At 35.3% G+C, this 21,073-nt stretch overlaps 2 protein-coding genes across 2 annotated transcripts; both read right to left on the bottom strand.

Moving 5' to 3' along the window:
- Positions 1-9,195: 9,195 nt before the first annotated feature.
- Positions 9,196-11,936, bottom strand: LOC120623503 (protein obstructor-E-like). Its single transcript, XM_039889549.1, has 6 exons — positions 11,894-11,936; positions 11,327-11,418; positions 10,858-10,972; positions 10,489-10,686; positions 9,811-9,880; positions 9,196-9,337 (listed from the first exon to the last, which is right to left on the bottom strand). The coding sequence occupies exons 1-6, from the start codon at positions 11,934-11,936 to the stop codon at positions 9,196-9,198; spliced, it is 660 nt and encodes a 219-aa protein (XP_039745483.1).
- A 176-nt stretch (positions 11,937-12,112) lies between these two features.
- Positions 12,113-20,097, bottom strand: LOC120637859. Its single transcript, XM_039909898.1, has 6 exons — positions 20,027-20,097; positions 17,988-18,562; positions 17,779-17,899; positions 16,541-16,735; positions 14,797-14,872; positions 12,113-12,955 (listed from the first exon to the last, which is right to left on the bottom strand). The coding sequence occupies exons 1-6, from the start codon at positions 20,064-20,066 to the stop codon at positions 12,613-12,615; spliced, it is 1,350 nt and encodes a 449-aa protein (XP_039765832.1). The 5' UTR covers positions 20,067-20,097; the 3' UTR covers positions 12,113-12,612.
- Between the last annotated feature and the right edge of the window lie 976 nt (positions 20,098-21,073).

The following is a 21,073-nucleotide window of genomic DNA, read 5'->3' as shown; positions in this document are numbered from 1 at the left end:
CTAATTTATAACCATTTATATTCGTTATATATATTGTACTTATCGATAAAATCTTAAAACAGCTATTATAAAGATATTTGGTCATTCGCGAATGGACAATTCTATTAATAAGTGATTAGCAGTTGATTTGACACTTAGAATTGCTTGCGGCATAACATAAAACGTTACAGTGACGCCGTTTGTAATGTAAGAGACCTGATTACCTACCAGTATTATTCTTAGTAGGGGAGCCCAAGCGGGGATGTCGGGATTTACTAAAGCGCGGCAGATTAATATACAGGGGGATACCTTGAACCCGGTTAAGTACCTCCACAAAACATGAGGCCCAAATATAAGGCCGCCCGCCAGGATCAGATTAGTAAAAAAAAATTGACCATCAGAAATTCTCGAGCGCGTCAGATTAAGGTAGGGTGAGTTAATTGCATCCTAAAAAGTGTATATTCCACTAATCTGATAATTCGAGAGTGACGTAAAAAAAGGGGAGGGCAACAAAGTTGTAAAAAAAAAACGTCATCTCGACATTCTCGAGCGTAGCTAAATTTTTTTTTATTTTGAAGGAAATAATTCAAGAATAATGAAAAATATATAATCTGACGATTTATGCAAGCCGAAATAACAAAACTTCGTCAATAAAGTTAAATGCGTGCAGCTGCGTGATGCCTACATTTCCTTCTCCGCGTTTCTATTCCTACACTTATTTATTTGCATGCTATTTTCTGAGCTTTTCAATTAATTAAGTTCAATTTAAACAATTCGGGAAGTTATTGGTTTTACCCCGTTTTGCGAAAATCTAGTTTTCATCAGATCTTAACGTTTTAAGGTCATAGGAAGCTAAAACTAATCCGCCTTTGAGCTTTAAAAAACCACATCGATCGCCACCAAGCTGGTCAAAATCGGTTTATTCGTTCGAGAGATATTGTGAACGAAAGAAACCCGAAAAAGTGTTTTTTCGGGATTACTCCGAAATTTGAGGTTCGATCAATTAAAATTGCAAAATCACTTATGAGGATGATAAAACTGCAACCGCGTGAAAATTGCTTGATCCATTCAAAAGTTATTGCGGTTTGAAAATTCCAAAAATAGTGTTCTATGAAACTTCTATCAGACTTTCGAGCTGGGAGAGCTCAAATGCATAGAAATATTATTTCTTTGAACTCAGCGAGCTCAAAATATCACATAAATTATATGTTGAGCTCAAAAATGTCATAAGTACAATTTTAAGCGCCCAGGAATGGAATTAGCAGGAAGTTGCAGGGATGGCCTTTAAGGTGAACCGTTTTTTGTAATTATTTTTTTGTCAGATCAGGCGAATCCTTCTAGATAATCGTCAGATTATGAGACAATACGTTTAGAATATAAAGTTGAACCATAATCATAATCATAACATAAAACCATAATCTGACGCGCTTGAGTATTTCAAAATGGCGAATTTTTTTTGCACATTATGAAAATGGCCGCGAGTTTGCGTCTCATCGAAATCGTCAGATTAGTGAATGAGAGCTTTTTTTTGGTGCACTTAACACTCCCTTGGAAAATCTGACGCGCTCGATTAAATTTGTTTTTTTTTCATTTTTAACCCTTAAATACATTATTAAAAATACGTAGGGCATTGATGCTATCAATATCTGACGCGCTCGAGGATGTCCATGCATCAGTTTTTTTTTACATATTTAAAAATCTATAGCCGCTTCCCCCACCGATGTAAAGGTATATATTATATAACATTTTTTTCTTCTTATCATCTAAGCTTTGCATCCCAATAGGTCTCTACGACGCTCGAGTAAATCCCCATTTAGCATCGTGGGCTCCCCTACTATCTCAAATAATTCCGTTTTCCCTTACATGGTTCTTCCATATAGGGTTGTCTTTAGGAGATCGCTTAAAGCGATAAGACCGCCTTTGCGCACTTTATACCTATATATTTCTTGGTGTTGTTTTTCTCTTTTAATTTGTGCAATAAAGGCTTCATCTATCTATCTATCTACTTTATAGAAATCAAGTTACCGGAATCTTTACCTGCAGTGGCGTGCATAGCCCTTGGACCCAGGGTATGCACAAGGTGTTCAGCACAAACATAAAGTAAAATTTATATTTTAGATATGTCGGTTTATATTCAAATTACTTTACGAAAGTTATATTTTTGATTGATTTAATACTATCGTCTATCTACTGCTAATTGAATAAAAGTACATACCCTGATTTACGTCACAAAATTATGACACACCATTCGGCAGCATTTTCTAAGCACACTGAAGATGATAATATTTTTTTCCAACATGTTTTTAGCGTCTTGATGAAAATTATTAATATCACAATATCCTTTATCATTTCAAACTTTACGTATATTGGACAATAAAACAAAAGGAAAGCAAAATAATCGATTGGTGTGTACAAAGCCGCTTAGTCAAGAATAGTTTTCGTAATATTTATTATTACACATACGTTTTACTTTATCACCTTTTTTTGTGGATATTTGTAACATTGGTACACACCTTCCTTTGCGAATGATTTCTAATTTTACGATAAAGGGATAGAAATTAAAGTTGTCTCTAAGTACTTTTTCCAGGCACACTGAACCCAAACAAATACCGCACGAATATGCTTTCATTATAAAATGAATGAATAAACTATAAAATAACGTTAACACATTAAACTATCACTACTCAAACTTTTATAAGTTGCTGAATTTATGCACTTTAACCGTTTATTTATCACCAACGCCATAGAGCATTGTTCGAAGGTAAACAATAATGGCGATTGAATATGCTAATGATAATATTGCAATCGAAATTAGTCAAAATATGTCTTTAATTTTTTTGTAAGTATGGGTACGAACGCTATTTTATTTTGATATGTCAACAATAAATAGAAACAATATTTATTGTTAACTTTCTCACTTTCCAATAATTCCTGGAATACTTTTCATAAAAAAATCAAACACGTAATTGATTATCCACTTCCGTAAGCAGTGCTTATAGACACCTATACATAGAGAATTTATGAATGAAACTGTTCACACAAGACCGATGCTAATCTTGTAAGTACAAGCGCACGATTATAACATTACACGACACACACTACTAACTTGCACGCACACATCTAGCAGAACGATTCTTTCTTTGGGCGTGCTTATTTTATTTGATATTTCTATGCAACAGTAGATGGCGTGATATGTCGAGTGATTCATAATAATTGATTTACCCTGCAATCGATAACATGAGATTTAAATGATAATATAGGTATTTTTACGTGTTTTAAAAGGTAAATGTTTAGCATTTACGGTTAAAAATTAAAATACGAAGTAGAAATTTTTATTTTTTAAGCTATACCTACGCCTCGCGTGCGCTGGTTGCGCTGTCGCCTGTCTAGCGACACTTGACCTAGAAGTTTGGCCGCTCATTACTAGATGGCGCTTTCATATATTTTTTACTTACGTGTTTTTTTAATTACAAAACTTTAATGGTCCTATCTGAAGGTTCTTTAAGACCCTGAGGGTAGGGTATGCACTGCTTATTTGCATATATGCAATGCACGCCACTGTTTACCTGTTTGATAAAACAGTAATATAATACTGGTAAAAACTTGGGCTTGTTATCAGAGAGGCCGAGTTCGATCCCCGAACGCATCTCTGACTTTTCAGGATTATGTGCATTTAAGCAACTAAATACTTCTTGCTTTAACGTTGAAGGAAACATCGCAACCTAATGCCTGTTTTTAGTAACGTCGAATAACACCATGTCTTGGTAAGTAACGTCTAGTCTAAGGAGATTCCTAGGCATACAGTTTCTACTAGGCAACACTTAAGGTATAAGTTGCTTATCATGTCTATGTTGTCAAATTTTACTTGTGTAATGACAAGTTTGTATAATAAAACAACCTAATGCATTGACGAGTGACACTGACTACATTTTATTTTTAAAACAAAAAAACATGTCATGCACTAGTAACATATTGTGTAGATATAAGACCTTTAACACCCCTACTATATCTAACAATATGGAGGTATAAAGAAAATATAATCTTTGAATACCTAATACATCCAAAAACTTATAATGTTTCACAGTACTTAAAGTCTTCGTGAATACATCAGCTGGCATATCAGCTGTAGGCAAATACTTCACATTTACAATTTTATTTACTACACATTCTCTACAAAAGTGAAACTTAATGTCTATGTGTTTTGTACGTTTGTGAAAAACCTTTGGCAACTAAACGTGCACGAAACCGAACATTATTATCACAATCATATTTTTTACGAAGCACGCACTTACACTGTACAACCCTACCATCTTGCGGACTATCACATAATTCCCACGCATCATTTTCTTTGAAACACTGTAGTTCTTCTTGCATGGCCAACATCCACTGATTCTTTTCTGGTCCTTTTAAAGCTTCCTTCAGTGTAAAACCTGCCCCATCATCATAGGTTTCAGCGCTTGCACAAAGATTCGACATACCATATCTCTCTGGTGGTTTCCGTGTTCGTCTGGGTCTGTCCAAGAAATCTTCATTTTTACACTGAAGTATACTCTCTGAGTCTTCATAATCACTTGGAACATATGTTTTATCATTGTCATCATCAAAGGAATAATAATTTTCGCTATCTTCAAGACTAGATGTATTTTCAAAACTTGTTACCTTCTGGCCTTGTTGTTCTGATTTAACCTCATCCCCCACTGAAGCAAAATTCTGGTTTTGAACTTGAATCATACATTCAAAATTGACTTCTGGCTCAATAATGACCACATCTCTACTTGTAAACACAGTCCTTGTTTCTGGATTGTAGACTCTGTATCCCTTTATGTTATCTGGGTATACTGTAAGAATACATTTCACTGATTTCTTCTCCCATTTCTTACGCTTTTGTTTAGCAACATGTACCATGACAGTGCTACCAAATATCCTAATGTGACTGATATCTGGTTTTGTGCCAGTCCATAGTTCATATGGCGTTCTATTATCCAACGCAGCAGCCACAGTTCGATTCTGCAGGTACACTGCCGTATTGGTGGCCTCACCCCAAAACTCTTTTTCCATGTTCGCATCAAACAGTAGACATCTCGCTTTTTCTACAATTGTGCGATTGAATCTTTCACATAAACCATTTTGTTCTGGGATGTACGGGTTGCTTTTCTGGTGGATAATACCAGCACTGTTTAGGTAATCTTTAAATTCCTTATTGCAATACTCTAACCCGTTATCGCTTCTTATCACTTTTATTGTTCTTTTTGTTTGATTTTCCACCTGTGCTTTGAATATTTTGAAATACTTCAATGCCTAATTTTTGTGCCTCAGAAAATAAACAAATGTTATACGACTGTAATCATCGACAAACAACAAGAAATACCTTGCTCCTCCTATCGATGTAGTCTCCGTAGGGCCACAAATGTCTGTGTGCACTAAGTCTAGCAAATTACTGCTTCTCTGACCACTGCCTCTGAATGGTAAGCGACACTGTTTACCTTCACAACATGTTGTACAAGAAGCCTTGCTTATTTCTACTTTTTCATCTAATGCCATTCCCAAGACAGCGTTTTTCTTTTTTTTTAAGTATTCCTTATTGACATGTCCTAATCTGCGATGCCATGTTACTCCTGACACAGCTGATGCAGCCAAATAATCCTGGGATACCAGGGTTTAATTTGTATACCCCATTGACCAATACTGCTGTACCGACTAACTGTTGCTTTTTATTGTAAACACGACAGCCGTTATCTGTGAAAGACACACTGTTTCCTTTTTTAATTAGTTGACTGACTGATAGTACGTTAGTAGACAGAGATGGTATACAGCATACGTCTTCTATCACGATGTCGTACTCACAATCATCAGTTGAAGTCGTTATTTTAACATTGCCAGAACATAATACTGTCACCTTCTCACTATTAGCAACGACAACTCCTTTATTTTGTTTATATCTGGCATTCATAACCCAACTTTCGTTTGCTGTTAGGTGTACACTTGCCCCAGAATCGATATACCAATCATTTTTGTTGAAATTCGCACTAAATGCGTTTGATTGCATTTTTACTTTATTTTTATTATTTGCTGAATTATTTTCGTTATTCATGCACTGATTTTTGTAATGGCCGACTTGTTTACACCGGTAGCATTTCACCGCCTTGGTATTTGACTTTGACGGAATACTTCCAACCTCATAATTTTTCTTGGCCGTTAACAAATTATTCTTATTTTGCTTTGCATGATTTGAATGACTGGCGAAAGCACCGTTCATTTCACTCTCGTTGTAATCTACCGACTCCATGTCTAATAATTTTGTCTTGATATTATCTGCTGTAATGGAAATTCCCGAATGTTCGATTGCCATGATCATTGGGGCAAAACGATCAGGCAATCCAGCCAACAACAATGACCCTGTCCATTGATCATTTATTTCAAATCCTGTTCCACTTAATTTCTGCGCTGTATCGATAATCTGCGTCACATATGACGTCATCGAACTGCAATTTTCTCGCCGGATTGAAATCAAATTTCTCAAAAGACTTATTCTCCGTGAAAAGCCAATATCATCAAATAATTGCTGTAGTTTATTCCACAATTCTTTCGACGATTTCACGGTTTTGACGTGGACATACAACGACGGGTCGATGGTCATAATCAATTTGGCTTTAGTTTTTTCGTCATCCGCGCTTGCTATTTCTTTTCCCGGTTCTGGCTTGATACAATGCTTCATGCCTTCGAGAACTAAGAAATTTTCTGCAGCGAAACCCCACTCCGAATAATTATCGCGCCCCTTTAGTTTCGGCACATTAATAAGGTAATTGGTAGCCATTTTGATGAACAGTTTCTACACTTATACACTGCGATAATTAATACGATAAGTTATATCACAGCTAAATCGCACTGAATATAATCTTTTAACACTTGCTTTACTGCAAAATCCTTGTTAAAACTATTCAATACCGCGATTTTTATGAGCGTACGGCCCATAACCTATAATAAAACAACCTAATGCATTGACGAGTGACACTGACTACATTTTATTTTTAAAACAAAAAAACATGTCATGCACTAGTAACATATTGTGTAGATATAAGACCTTTAACAGTTTGACTCTGACATTTGTTTTTTTTCGATGTTTTACAGGTCTTATATATATAAAACAAATATTTTTATTAAATTCTTTATTGCACACACAAAAACAAAATACAAAGGAACACATTTATAAATAAAAAATAATAAAAAACTAGGTTAGGTGTGCAAAGGCGGTTTTATCGCTCAAGCGATCTCTCCCAAACAACCTTTGGTGATAGTAGTTTTTGTGAGGTACGAGTTGGTGCGACAATAAAAATTTCTACCTACATAAAAATATTGCAAACTAAACTACATACATGGTATAAATTCTAATACTACACATATAATTATTATATACAATATATATTGTTATTGTCGTTTTTTCTGCAAACGTAAAATAAGGCGAAAGATAAAATCTTTGAAAAGATTTTTATCTTGTTACGCAAAAGAAGTATAATTTCTAACGCGTGTACATACTCTTAAGTACACACACACACGTTATTTTTTCTGTAGAAATCACGTAAATAACTAGGCATCTGTTTTAGGCGTTCCATAGGTATAGTGAAAACGGGCATAAGAGTCCTACATATTCTCAAAGGCATGTAAAGTCCACTCTTGACCAGCGTGATGCACTACGTCCAAAGCCCTGCTGATTCTGGTTATGATGATTACATACTTCGGTGAAACGGGCTATCAGCGTTATCATCAGGATACGAAGGGCTTAGGCCGCCAAGCTGGCCCAGTGCGGAGTATCAGACTTCACATGCCTTTGAGAACTTTATGAGAACTCTCAGGCATGCAGGTTTCCTCACAATGTTTTTCTTCACCGTTGAAGCAAGTGATATTTTAATTGCTAAAATTAAAACGCACATAACCCGAAACGTTAGGACGTGTGTCGGGGACCGTGTTCGATCCCCGACACACGTCCTTAAATAACTGTACCTACTAACGTAACCTTTTGTTTATCTTTTCCTGCTTAATAAATCTGTTTGTCATGTCCATTTTCATTTTCCAACATAATCGAGTTTTTCTTTACTAAATTAAAGTATTTCCGGATTTAAAGTCGAAGTCAGTATAACGAAGAGGTTTGAGGTCAGGCAAGTAAATTGTCTGTCGGACAAAATACGCCGAACCCAAAACTACAAGTCTTACTTTATTTCTCGCCGGAAAATGGTAAGAAAAAAAAAACAAACATTTCGTTTCAGTGAGAAGCTAGAAAATGTGTTTATTTATGACATCACATGAGAAACCTCATTAATTCTCTACTATATCACTTTGTCTATTAAAAATCCGCATCAACATCCATTACGTAGTTTTAAAGATCTAAGCATATATAGAAACAGACAGACAGCGGCACATTTTAATAGAATACTCAAAGTATAATCAGATCTATAAAATCCAATCTAAATCTTAAAAAAATTAGGTAGCCTTATAGGCTATCTTTACAATCATTAAAAAATGTAGAGTACCCTACATAAAAAATTTAAATTTGGAACAATCCTGGTTGTTTTCAGTCAAATGGCGGCAAATATTTTTATCTGTATGTTTCGTTAGTTTAATTACAACGTTCTACATTAACATTTTATTACTACTTGACCACATTTTATGGTCACTTGGTTAATTTGTAGGTATGAGTAATAAACTAACTTTATGATTTCAATAAATCATCTTGTGTATATTGATACATCATTGACTTGACTTTCAAACTCCTGTTATATTAGCCCGTTAGTTTTGCTTATTACCTATTAATTACCGCTATTAAATAAAGTAATGTTGATCTTATTTATAAAATGTGTTCGTGTCATGGTGTTCGGAGTTATACACCTCCAAAACTTTTATTTGCATATTCGGTAGGTCTGAGAATGGGTCGTACACTATTTTTCAACCCCAAAGGAATGAATGTAGTCCAGAAAAAAAATATTTTTAAATTTTACAATAACATCTTTTAATATTTTTATTATGATTTATGATCCCAAAATATTAAAAAAAAAACTCATAGCGGACGCGACTTTACAAGTATAATAGTATAAATAAATAAATTATTTATTTCGATATTTGGCGATAATTAAACTGCTATCAAGGTTAATAAGTTAGATATTTAATTACGATAAAAATACATTTTTTATTAATTATAATAAATAATATTTAATTAATATTAATCTATAGTTTATGATCGCAATCGACGCGGTCGGCCTCTACGCATCTGCTGAGATGAGAGTCGAACGCGTATCCCGGGTCACAAGAGAGCAGACGGGCATTCCCGTTGACGCAAGAGTAGAATTCGTAGCAACTGCTCTCGTACCTGCAGAAAAAATCACTTGCTTAAAATTTGAATTAAAGTGTCGTAAAGTACGTTATCCAATCTATCTATCTATGTTTCTTCTATCCATAACTGTGTGTGACCAAACCCAAACGGCTAAATGTAGAAATATAAAATTTTATATATAATAGAAATATACCTGTACTTCCGCCCTCAAAGTTTCATTGCAAAGTAAGTTCTCAAGAGATTTGAAGGAAAGGACAAATATTGAGATGAAAAACCATACTTATCCATATAAACGTAAAAGTGTGGTTGTCAGTTTGTTAACTATAGCTGGCCCAATTGCTTTACTGATCCTGGCGAAATTTTGTACAAATATGGCTTGCGTACGTGACATACAGTCTTTTTCACAGCTGAATAAAAAAAGCCATTTATAAAGTGCAGGAGCTACACCATCATAAGAAAAAAACAGAAAAAACACGGACGTTGCCGCGTGCGTAAAGTTAAGTCCTTACTTGTGGTTGGTGACAATGGGGTTGCCGGTCCTGTCCAGCTCACCAGACGGACATTTGTAGCCCAGAAAATCTGAAATATAATGTTAGTTAAGAATTTAGCCTGGATCGCATTTGGGCGTTTGCAAAGATTCCAAATTCAACCGTCGGTAGCCTCACTTTTTTAAAATCTGACGGGAGACTTCGGCAACTTTACTGAACGTTTTACGATGCTACTTTCTATACCGACGATATAATAGTATGGTTATTTAGACTATTTAAGACTTCTGACTGACGGACACAAACTACAGCCCGAATGTGTAAACGTAGAAAACTGAAATTTTGCGAAAATATTCTTTGACCGCCAGATGTTTTAAATGGACTTTTTAAAATAGTCTTATAGTTGTGGAAGTCGGACATTCGGTTACGTTTTTAAATTTCCTTTCCCGAATAGTTTATAATAAAAAACGGGATCAAACTTGAATAATGAATAAGAGAATTTAATAAAATAAGTTTCATCCATAAGTTCGGTTTTGTTTTATATCAGAAATTCGATACAAAGAGAAAGGAACTAGACGAAAGCTTCTTGCATTTTTCTCGTGTCACGTGTCAATATGGGTAAAAAAGGAGTCGAGTTTGGAGTCTAGTGCAAAATGTGTCATAAATAAATAACATGACAAAAGAAAGAACTCTGATAATTACTTTCAAGGTTGCACGAAGCTACTTTTTCGGGCCAGTCGCAACGGCTGTTGCTGGGGTTGAAAGCCAAGCCTGTTGGGCAGTACATGTCCATAGAACGGCCTCCAACGCACATGCGATATTGTCCACAGTCGTTGCTGGGTTTTACAGGTGGGTAAAAGCCGTATAGGTGCTCGCAATCGGCAGTTGACTTAGCTGGCTCTGATGAGGAAAGAATGGTGATGTATATGAAGAAAGCTATGCAAGTTGTATTTGTCAGAATGCTAAGGTGTAATTTATTTTTGTTGCAATTTAAAGGCAAAAATAAATGCTTATAAAGCAAAGTTTTAGAAGCATAAATTGCTAATTCTTTTGTAATTTTGGAATACTCACGGGTGCGTCCTTCGCAAGGTACGTCATTGGGATATCCGCAAGGATCCAGTGGCCATTGAGCGTTGGGGTCGAAGTAGAGTCCATCTGGACATAACTTCTCAGACCCAGCGAATTCCTTAAAGTTTAAATATTGTTATAAATATATCCGGGGCATTTCCCAAATTCGGCCAAAAAGTGTTCCACGATTTTTTGATTATTTGTTTTCAAAAAAAATATACGCAATGTGAAATATAGGTCGTATTAGAACTCCGAAGGAAGTATCATAGTAGTAGTAGACAAGTAGTCATCCAATATATACAAATATCAAAAGTAGTTTATATTTGTATCAACTACTATACAATAGTATACAAATATAGATAAAAAATATCAACTTTTCTATTGTGTTTCTCTTCTATAATTTTATTCCATAATCCGATCTCTTTATGGAATACAAAAAATATATTATAATTGGTTCAGTCCATAAACTTACCTTGCATTCAATATAGGCATCGCAGACTCCTTCTATTGGTATGTAGCCATCTCGAAGTTTACATACCGAGCTCCCTCCAGTATGAGCACTGGCTGTGAGAGCAAAACAGACAACCAATTATCTCACTTATAATTAACAGATGAAATTATTAGTGTAATGCAATAGTGAAAATTGGTCAATTATCTTGAGTAAAGTACATTACTGACTTTACAGGTTCACCCCTCACTTTTTTCCATAGCTGGAAGGCTATTAAGGCGAGGTCTGTCAGGATATGATAACGCATCTTTAGGATATCGATGGTACAATAATCGTTACTTAAGCGAAAGAGCTTATGACCTAAGCCCGCCATGATTTATTATTTTCATTTTTTTTTGATTATAGAAGAATAGTTCGTTTGAATTAACAATAAATATGTAAAAACTAAAAAAAACTAGTAATAAAATAGAGATTGTATCAGCACTTGGCAAAAAAAGATTATTTCATTTAGCTCTATACTATAAAAAATGAGGGCCATCCATGCCCAGCAGCAACTTGATAGTGGTGCAATAAAAAAAAAAAAATACTTACTCGAGGCAATAAACAGCGCAGTGAAACAAATGAAGAAATTCATTGTTATTAAGATTTTATTTATTTTAATAAGTATAGTAATTTGTTGTGAGGAATCCCACGTGTATGATATAAATACAGTCAAAACATTTTGTTTTATACTCGAGAGTGTAATTAATTTGAAATGACTTTTATCTGATACTGCATATTATCAGTGTCTTAATCAGTGTTGTGGCCAGAGATCACTAAAAAGTCGTTAGGCTCTTCAGGGAAAGTTATTTTACCATAAATTAAAGAATTTTTTAAAAGACGTACTTTATTAGGAAATATCACTATCGTTAATGACATGTGGTGCGTGTGGTGACGGCAGATAAGAATACAGTTGTCACCAGACCTCTTCTTCCCACGGATGTTGTAAGACGCGACAAAGAGAATATAACGGAAAACGGGCAGCAGCTTCCTCAGTGCTACTAAGACCATTTACGGCGATCACCATCACGTCTGCCCAGCGTGGTGACTATTAGCTAACCCTCCCGTTGGGAGAAGCCTTTAGTCCAGCAATGGACTGTTGTAGGCTTTTGATGAATATCGTCAATTGACTACGAGTACATTTAGAAATGATTTGATTTTAAATTATACGTAGATAACTATTAGTAGGTAGTAGGTACAATAATTATGGCTACTATTGGATTTTATATACACAACGTTACAAAACTAAACATAAGCAAAGTGAGATTCTATTATTCTAGTTCAGGACTGAGTTGGGTTGGAGTAACATTTTCTGCGTAATTTTCTTCATCAAATTCTTGCTCAGGTTCGCCATAGGTTGGTACATTGGTAGGAAGTTCTTCGGGGGCATATCTCAACTTTCCAAACGGAGTTTCTGCAAGTAGTCGTTGTCTCCTTTCTTCGCTTTCCTTCGCCTTGGTAGCTCGGGACCTGAGCTCCTGTGGGCAAGCTGTTACTTCTTCAGCGTTTACGCAGGTTTCACTGAGGTCGTCGAAGGCAGAGTAACCACCGCAAGCTAAGCGACGAGGCTTTCCATCGATACAGATGAAGTACACCTGACAGTCACTGGGTGATCTGGAACGAGTAACAATTAAATTAAATACAGATAATATTTGTAGTATGTCTAGTGGTGACGGAAGATTGGAATACAGCTGTCACCGATCCTCTGCGTTTATCGTTCAAGGCGATTAAAGGAACATGGCAGAAAACGGGCCGTAGCGTCCTCTTTGCTGGTACTACCACCTACTGCGTAACCTCCAAACCGTCTGCCCAGCGTGGTGATTATAGACAAACCCTACTTGGTAGGTGAAGCCTTTGGTCCAGCAGTGGACTGTTATGCGCTATTGATGTAGATGACTGCCTTTAATTTTTTAATAGATGACCATATTGCAAAACTTCGTTGTGTAATTCCTATTTTTTGTATTTAATTCTTTCATAAAATGCTAAAATTTTGTTATAATATCTACGAAAGTCTGTATAACAATTTGGTATTACATTGTAATCTCATAATAACTCGGTTATCTGTGTAATTTGGATGTTATAAGCAGTGGCGAAGCGTGGTCGGGGTAGATGATGAAACAGTTCTTTATAAGTTAAGTCAATCGCCTGTTGTCTTATTTATTGTTTTTTTTCATAAGGTTGGAAGTTAAAATCAAACGTAAGTGTAAATAATTGTCGCTTTTCAGGAATAACGAAGCGGTAAAATTGGATTGCAGTGGCTATTCAGGTTAAGCTATTAGTTGTATTTTTCTTTATTTGGTAGACACCAATTTGTTAAATTTGTTCATATAGATACAGCTCCGCATTCCGCAGATATACGATATGTATACGAAATTACATAATCTGAAGGTCGCAGCCCATCAGTGACATTTACCGCGACCTGCCGCCTGACCGGTCATTAGGTAACCTGTTTTCGTCTGTCTTCTTAACATTCAAGCTATAATTGTAGGTATAAATTATTATTAATTCATTTGTTAGGACGTTTGATTCTTGCTAAATGCTTGTTTCTTTGCCAAGTCTTAGCGATACGCAAATATTCTTTATCAAGGCAACGGCGTTTTCTCGGTGGTGATGGATACTTTTCGGATTTGTGTGCGTTTTAATGAAGCAATTAAAAAATCAATTGCTTAAACGGTCAAGGAAAATATTGTAAGAAGACCTGCATGCATGAGAGTTCTCCATAACGTTCTCAAAGTTGTCTGTAGTCTATCAATCCGTACTTGGCCAGCGTGGTGGACTGTGGCCAAAGCCCTGCTAATTCTTAGAGGAGACCTGTACCCTTTAGCCACCAATGATGAGTTAATTCTGACAAATTGCTCAATTGAAACTGGAGTCAATGATTCAACATATAAATAATATGCAAAGGTCAAAGATATAACCCGTTATGATTTAATAGCGGAGGTGATCTTCTTCTGATATTTGTATTTTGATCAATAACGTATTTGAAAAAACTCGATTATTGAATTATTTAAACTTGTTTAAAGTTTGATCTATATTTCCAAGTATGGATAATCATTATAGATTCTTGTTTTTGAACATCTTCTAGATAGATCGAGTATCGATAATTCGAGTATGTGTTATAAATTACAAAGGTTAAACCCATTATGTATTTAACATATTGGAGAAGGTTACCATCAAATTGCCAATGCTCTTCCAAATTTAACAGTTATCGTTTAATATTACAATAAAACACTGAAAAAGGATTTTTGAGTATCATGTCAATAACCGTCTATTCTTGAAAATTATTTTGCGGAATTTAATGATATACCTACGATGAACATTATGCTTAGTTGGCTATAATCTGCTAAAAGCAGGAAAAACTATGAGGAGTTTATAATTTCTTTAATCATTATACTCCATACCCAACAGATGCTATGCTTGGATTTATAGTAATGGTATGGATTTTGAATACCCACCTATAGAATCTAAATCCAGCAGGTGGTCCCAGTTCCTTGGAGATGGGTACTTCAGGACAGCGGAAGCCGAGGAATGCTGAAACATATTTCAAATATTTTATTTATGAAACATTTTGTGTTTTAGGTCGATCGCTTATTTCATAATAGGCTGAATATTGGAAAAATCAACTGCTGAGTTTCTAGTTGGCTTTTAATTCTATGTTTTCCAAGCAGATTTCATAAATGTAGCGACAGTAAATAAAATGTTTATCATTCTCGTGTATAATTTACTTTTGAAATGAAGCCATTGATTACTCTCTATTAAAATTGGTTTGGTGGAATTTATTAGGTCTAAGAGAAATTATTTCTTAGTTTTAGATAAATACCTTTTTCGGAAAGGTATTTATTACTCGCAAAATTGATTCTAGCAAATAGGTGGTATTTATTAAAAAGTCCCATGCAAATTTCACAAACATCTTGATGTTTGTCTAAAAATACTAAAGAAATGTCTTTTTATTTTTTGAAATTTTTTCTCGATTTACAAAACCAGTTCTAGGTTCGTACCTGGTCGTCTACAGCAACGAAAGACATTTATTATAAACGCTGTAGTAGGTACATTATGCAAATGTGTGTCTAACGAAGAAAAATTTACGCTGGTTTTACCATATAGCATTAAAATTATTTACGTAACAAAATTTATCTTAACTATGAGTATAAATTCAATCAGAGATGTTAAATGAGTTAATAGTGAAGGCTTATAACTTATTTCTTGATTTTGCTTCATAGAATCAACAACTACAAAAGGCTTGACATACTGCCAGACAAAATACAGCCCAAACAGAAATGAATGTAGAAATTTGAATTTTTTGAAGTATGTTCAACGAACAATCTAGATGAAGGGATGCCTTACGGGTATTTTTTTTTTAAAGCAGCTTGGTTTGGTTTAAAATAAGAAAACCGTGCTTCACATTTTCTGAAAGTACTACCCCCAAAGGGAAAAAATACTGTACGAAAATTTGTAAAAGAGACTTTAATATCTGAAGGACATAAAGTTTGGTATTACTTTCATATTTTTGATTTTAACTTTGCTAGTAGCTTGCTTTTTGGAGGCGGGATTGTCATATTCAAATAGTGGAGTGATGAATAGAAAAGAAGAATTGTCATTGTCATTCTTATCCTCAGCCTATCCCATTACACAAGAGAGAGGATTAGGAGCATGGACCCACCCACCACGCTGCCATTTGGATCCACACTTGTGGATAACGTCGATTTGCTAACTCCGAATGGATACGTACTCTTGAGCCATAGTCGTACATGCTAATCCCTATTGTACGTGGAAGGTAAGTTCCATCTGTATACTTAGAGGTCATTAGATCCTCAAAAATGAATATAACACAACTGAACTTGACTGAACGAAATATCACATTTAATGAAAATATTTATATATAAATATTAAATTCGTTAAAAAACAAGGCGTTGAATTAAAATTAAAAAAACAACCCTGACTATGAAATGGAAAAATATTTCAGTATAACCAAAACAGAGTCCGGATATGCGCTATCATAATTTAGCAATCTGTTAAATAGTCTGTCGGCTCTTCTATGTTAATTAGTAGATTCGTCATAAATGTGAACTGCTTCGTATTTACTACTACTTCAATGTATACTACAGGGGAAAAAAGAACGGTCCAGTGTGGCGCGGCGTTGTTTGGTCGTATTATCGATGAATACATGATTATAATACAAAAACAGTGATATCAGCCTACCTTCAGCATCGCAGTCGGAAACTTGGTCGGGCCATTCGCAGCGATAGTTGTCAGAACTGAAGGCGAGGCCCTCGGGGCAAGTGAACTCGTAGCCAACTCCGTTCACACAATTCCTAAAGCCACTGCAATTACGCGCATCTCCAGTTTTAAAGTAACCGAACTGGTGAGGGCAGTCTGCTGTAGGTTGAGCTGGCTCTGGGAATAAACATATAAAGTAGATGGTAATTAAATTCAGATATCGGTTTTTAATCAGCATACATACGTAAAATTCGTAACGTCATTATAACATGATCATAGCAATAAGTTACTCAGGTTTTGGACAGCAAACCAGAAATCTGAAGGATGAAACCTTGAGATTGGTGTGATATGGAGTGGAAAAATTACATTTGTATTACTGACTGCATCGGATGGAGTAGTCCTCAATCGAGCCCAGACCCTTCCAGGATGCTGAGTTTTCATGACGACGAGTACCTCATTAACCACCCAACAAGTCAAAACTGATTAAAATCAAAAAGATTAAAGGTTTAATCTCTACACTTGAGAGGAAGTTGTAATTATATGTTTTTTGCTGACTCTAGATTCCTCGTAGTCCCAAACCTTCAGTTTGATTGGTATGTTATTAAAAATAACTAGTCAAGTGTGTTTCAGATTACGCGGCGATTTCGGAACCCTATGTCATGCCATTAGATAAAACTTCTTAGTGCAAATTAAAAACCAAGATTGGAATGTGATTAGTGTATTTGCATTTAAATTTTATATGTTAAAACTTTTTTACCGTTTTTTTTAAATTTGAGATATTAAAAGTATTAATTTAGAATATAATATAGGAGGAGGATTCTACCTTACAAAATTCAAAGCTTTTACAACTTTGAATCTCATGACTAGTACATATCAATACATAGAAAATAAATGGATCAACCCACGAGCGCGACTAAACTATAACTGCCCCTAAGTCCCTTAGTTATACTTAGTATCCTTGTGATTACGTAATCGCCTTTACGCTTCTGTTATAAATATCGCAACATTACTTTTTATAACACGATGAGCCACATCCAATATAATATTATGACCATATAATTCACATACTAATATTATTATTACATTAACATAATGGCTAAGTTATGTGAATAAATGGAATACCACTGACTCACTCAACGATCTTTTTATACTATGAGCGATGTAATTAATAGTCCCTTAAACTTCAACAATTGACGCGGAACCCATAAATTTCTACTTACGAAGAGCAGACCTTCCTAGACACGGTACGTCAGTGGGGTATTGGCATGGGTAGACATTAAATAGTACGTTAGGATTGTAGCGCAAGCCATCAGGACATAATTTTTCTTCTGCTGTGCCATTCTGTAAATAAATGAATATTAAACATCAAATTCGACTACACTATTCGAAACAGACTATTTTAATACATTTCATAAATTTGTTACAGTACCAGACATTCGATGTATCTATCGCAGCTACCAGGGACCGAGTATCTTTCATTTTTCTCTTTACATGTTAGCGGGCCTACTGATCTTGGAGCCGATTCTTCATCATATTGGTCTGGTAATGCCTTATATCTTCCTTGACGCTCTGAGTTTGGTCTTTCAGAATCATCATTTTTAGAATTAATAACACTAGGTGCTAAATTCGTAGGCGCAACATCTAGGTCGTCAACATAGATCCTAAAATCGGATTCATCACTTTTAGGATTTACTACGCTGGGCGATAAATTAGTAGGGGCAACATCCAGGTCTTCATCATTAATGCTTAAATCTGATTCATCTGTTCTAGGGTTTACTACACTTGGTGCTAAATTCGTAGGAGCTACATCCAGTTCTTCGTCATTGTTGCTTTTATTGAATTCTTTTTCATTATTATTTGTGTTAGAGTCACCAACTTCAGTTTCTTGATTAGGACTAGAACTACTTTTTATATCATTTAGTTCTCCCACAGTTTCTTCTTCTGGAATTTCATCGTTTATTTTTACTGCTGCAGCTTCCTCTGATAATTGTGCTCTCGCATACGCTAGAAGGTTTTAAGAGTATTAAAAGCGATTATTTTGAAAAGTTTTTTCACAGATTTTCCTAGAATTGTCATGTCCATCGATAAAGCTCAATGTGTTGCGAAGCTAAAGCAATATCGATGATTGAAAACGGTGATGGAATGTCAGCCCGACAATAAATAATTTGTGGGGTGCCGCTGGCCTAATATTAATGAAATACGGATCTCCTTTTTTGCAAATTTTGCCTTCCTTTACTTGTTAGTGATGGACTTGTTTCACAATTGTTTTAATATTTAATTAAAAAAAATTATGAGAATATATTGATATATTACGAAAATTGTAAAGTAAAATATACGGATATAACGCTCATAGATAGATAGGTCATTTTAATTATTAAATGTTTTATCTAAAGTAGAGATGACATGTTTATGCCGATTTTAGTCAGGCTGTCCTTTAATTTGGAGGTCGTTTCTTTAGTTGATGCAATAATTGTTATCATGTCATCAATATTTATTTTCAATAACGGCCATGTTGCTTTGTAATTATTAGGTAACAGTGGAGTTCTAACAAGAATTTACAGAATAATTCCACAGATATCATTTGGTTGTAGTAAATTTAACCGGTAATTTTCTTACAGATAAATTATTATAATAATCTAATATGGAAAGCTTGATTCGACAATTACATTCTACAATTTGTGACGTAAAAAACAGGCCTTGACTGAAGAGGTGTCAAAATTTACGTCACAAATGCATTTAGTGCGCCGTTGTTATTTGAATGCCATGAATGAGAATCGGGCAAACTAACGAATAAAGTAACATGTGATAAAGCAAAAGTAACATATTCAATTTATGTGATAAAGTATGTTATTACTACATACAAGTGTTCTCGAAGTAAACATGAATTAGCAACTAAGTAAAATAGGTAATGTAGGAAAAATCTATGATCTATTGTTAAGAGGAGCTGAAGCGGATCGCGGGAATCTACAAATTAAAGGCAAAGAATTGCACAATTAAAGAGGTAGTAGCATGTTAATGGTAACTGATATTACTTTATAATTACCTACTGGTTTTTTAATGATGTCTCGTATTTGACAAATTCTAAATATTAAAAAAAAAGTATTCGGTCCTCGTATGCCTTTTTTAAGTAAAAGTGTTGACATATAAAATAATCACGCTAGGTCATTTCTTATTTTCTATAACGTGGTGTTAATTTTAAATAGTAATTCCTTGGGGTGGATATTTTAATGGCCAAATTAATTTTACCTGAAGTCAAAATTTCAAGGGTTTTTAAGCTAAATTTTTCACTAATTCAATTCATTTAATGATTAAGAATTCAGGCCTAAATCGAAAGTTTGTCAAGATTGGGTGCTATATTGTAAAATATTTTTAAAGCAATAATTGAGACAGAGGACCCATAAAGTAGAGATGATGCAGCTGATGATGCGTATTTATAATGATTGAATCATACGTTTTCATGAAACTCACCGACGGCGCAAACACACGCCAGTACCACTAAACACCTCATTTTGAACACAACACGTTCGCACGAGGTTGAAACTTCCAATGAATGGTGGGAGATGAACTGACCTCGGGGACAACCGCGCGGTTGAGAAACCTGGTCTTATGCCCCTCCTAGCGTGACAAGGATCAACAGTTTATCATATGTACGCGACCGCCAGGAATCATCTTAGAAGACAAGCAAATACGCGCTACTTCGTTGGCGTGAGAAATGATTGCTTAAAAATTTATCGGCTATTGCACTGAAGATATACTTAATAGCATTAATCACCCAAAAAATGGACGTAGTTATACGAATCATATCAACCTATTCTCGGCCCAGGTCCGGGTCTCCTCATACAGTGAGAAGGGTTTAGGCTGCAGTTCATCACGCTGGCCCATAGCAGAATGGTGGGCTTTACATGCATCAGAGGTTTCCTATCGATGTTTTCCTTCACCGTTAAAGCAAGTGATAATTTAATAACTTTAAAACGCTCATAACTTTAGAGGTTTGTGCTGGGATACGAAATCGGCCAACTGAAAGTAAAGCTGCAGCTTTCATAGCTTTGAGACACTAAGGACACTTCAACTGATTACACCTTCCAAAGTCAGAGAATGAAAACACTTCAGACCGAACTATTGCGACATTATTCCAAATTTATTTGTATGGAGCTAAGTATCCCAAAACGCTTGTTATACGTCGAACTCTTACTCGCTGTGCTGGAGTAGCACTCCAGCCATCCAAGCTCGTTCCAGAAGCCTAGCAGGCCGCCTAGATTGCTGAAGGAAGGAAGGGCTTCCGGAATTCCATGTGGATTTTGTGTTGGCCTGCCATGCCCATGCACTCCAGCATCACGTGCGTTGATGTTTTATATGCCTCAGTGTATACTCGGCATAGGGGGTTGTCGGTGACAGCTATGATGGAAAGATGTTTGTTTGGGTAGGGACAAGAATATTTGGGATTTTATGTTAAAATTCTAGCTGGCGGAAAAAGCCTGGCGTTAGGGAATTGACGTTATCGATCCTCATGCCTCG

This window comes from Pararge aegeria, chromosome 4 (genome assembly GCF_905163445.1).
Source record: "Pararge aegeria chromosome 4, ilParAegt1.1, whole genome shotgun sequence".
Classification (NCBI taxonomy): Eukaryota; Metazoa; Arthropoda; class Insecta; order Lepidoptera; family Nymphalidae; genus Pararge; species Pararge aegeria.
The sequence above is the reverse complement of the archived record's forward strand: the minus strand, read 5'-3'. Positions and strand labels throughout refer to the sequence as shown.

Coding starts and splice junctions, on each gene's coding strand:
- LOC120623503 (XM_039889549.1), bottom strand. CDS start 11,936: ATGAATTTCTTCATTTGTTTCACTGCGCTGTTTATTGCCTCGA. Junction 10,687..10,857: donor ACCTTGCGAAGGACGCACCC/GTGAGTATTCCA, acceptor TTTCCTCATCAG/AGCCAGCTAAGTCAACTGCC. Junction 9,881..10,488: donor AGCTTCGTGCAACCTTGAAA/GTAATTATCAGA, acceptor ATTATATTTCAG/ATTTTCTGGGCTACAAATGT.
- LOC120637859 (XM_039909898.1), bottom strand. CDS start 20,066: ATGAGGTGTTTAGTGGTACTGGCGTGTGTTTGCGCCGTCG. Junction 17,900..17,987: donor ATAGATACATCGAATGTCTG/GTACTGTAACAA, acceptor ATTTATTTACAG/AATGGCACAGCAGAAGAAAA. Junction 14,873..16,540: donor TTCCGACTGCGATGCTGAAG/GTAGGCTGATAT, acceptor AATATGTTTCAG/CATTCCTCGGCTTCCGCTGT.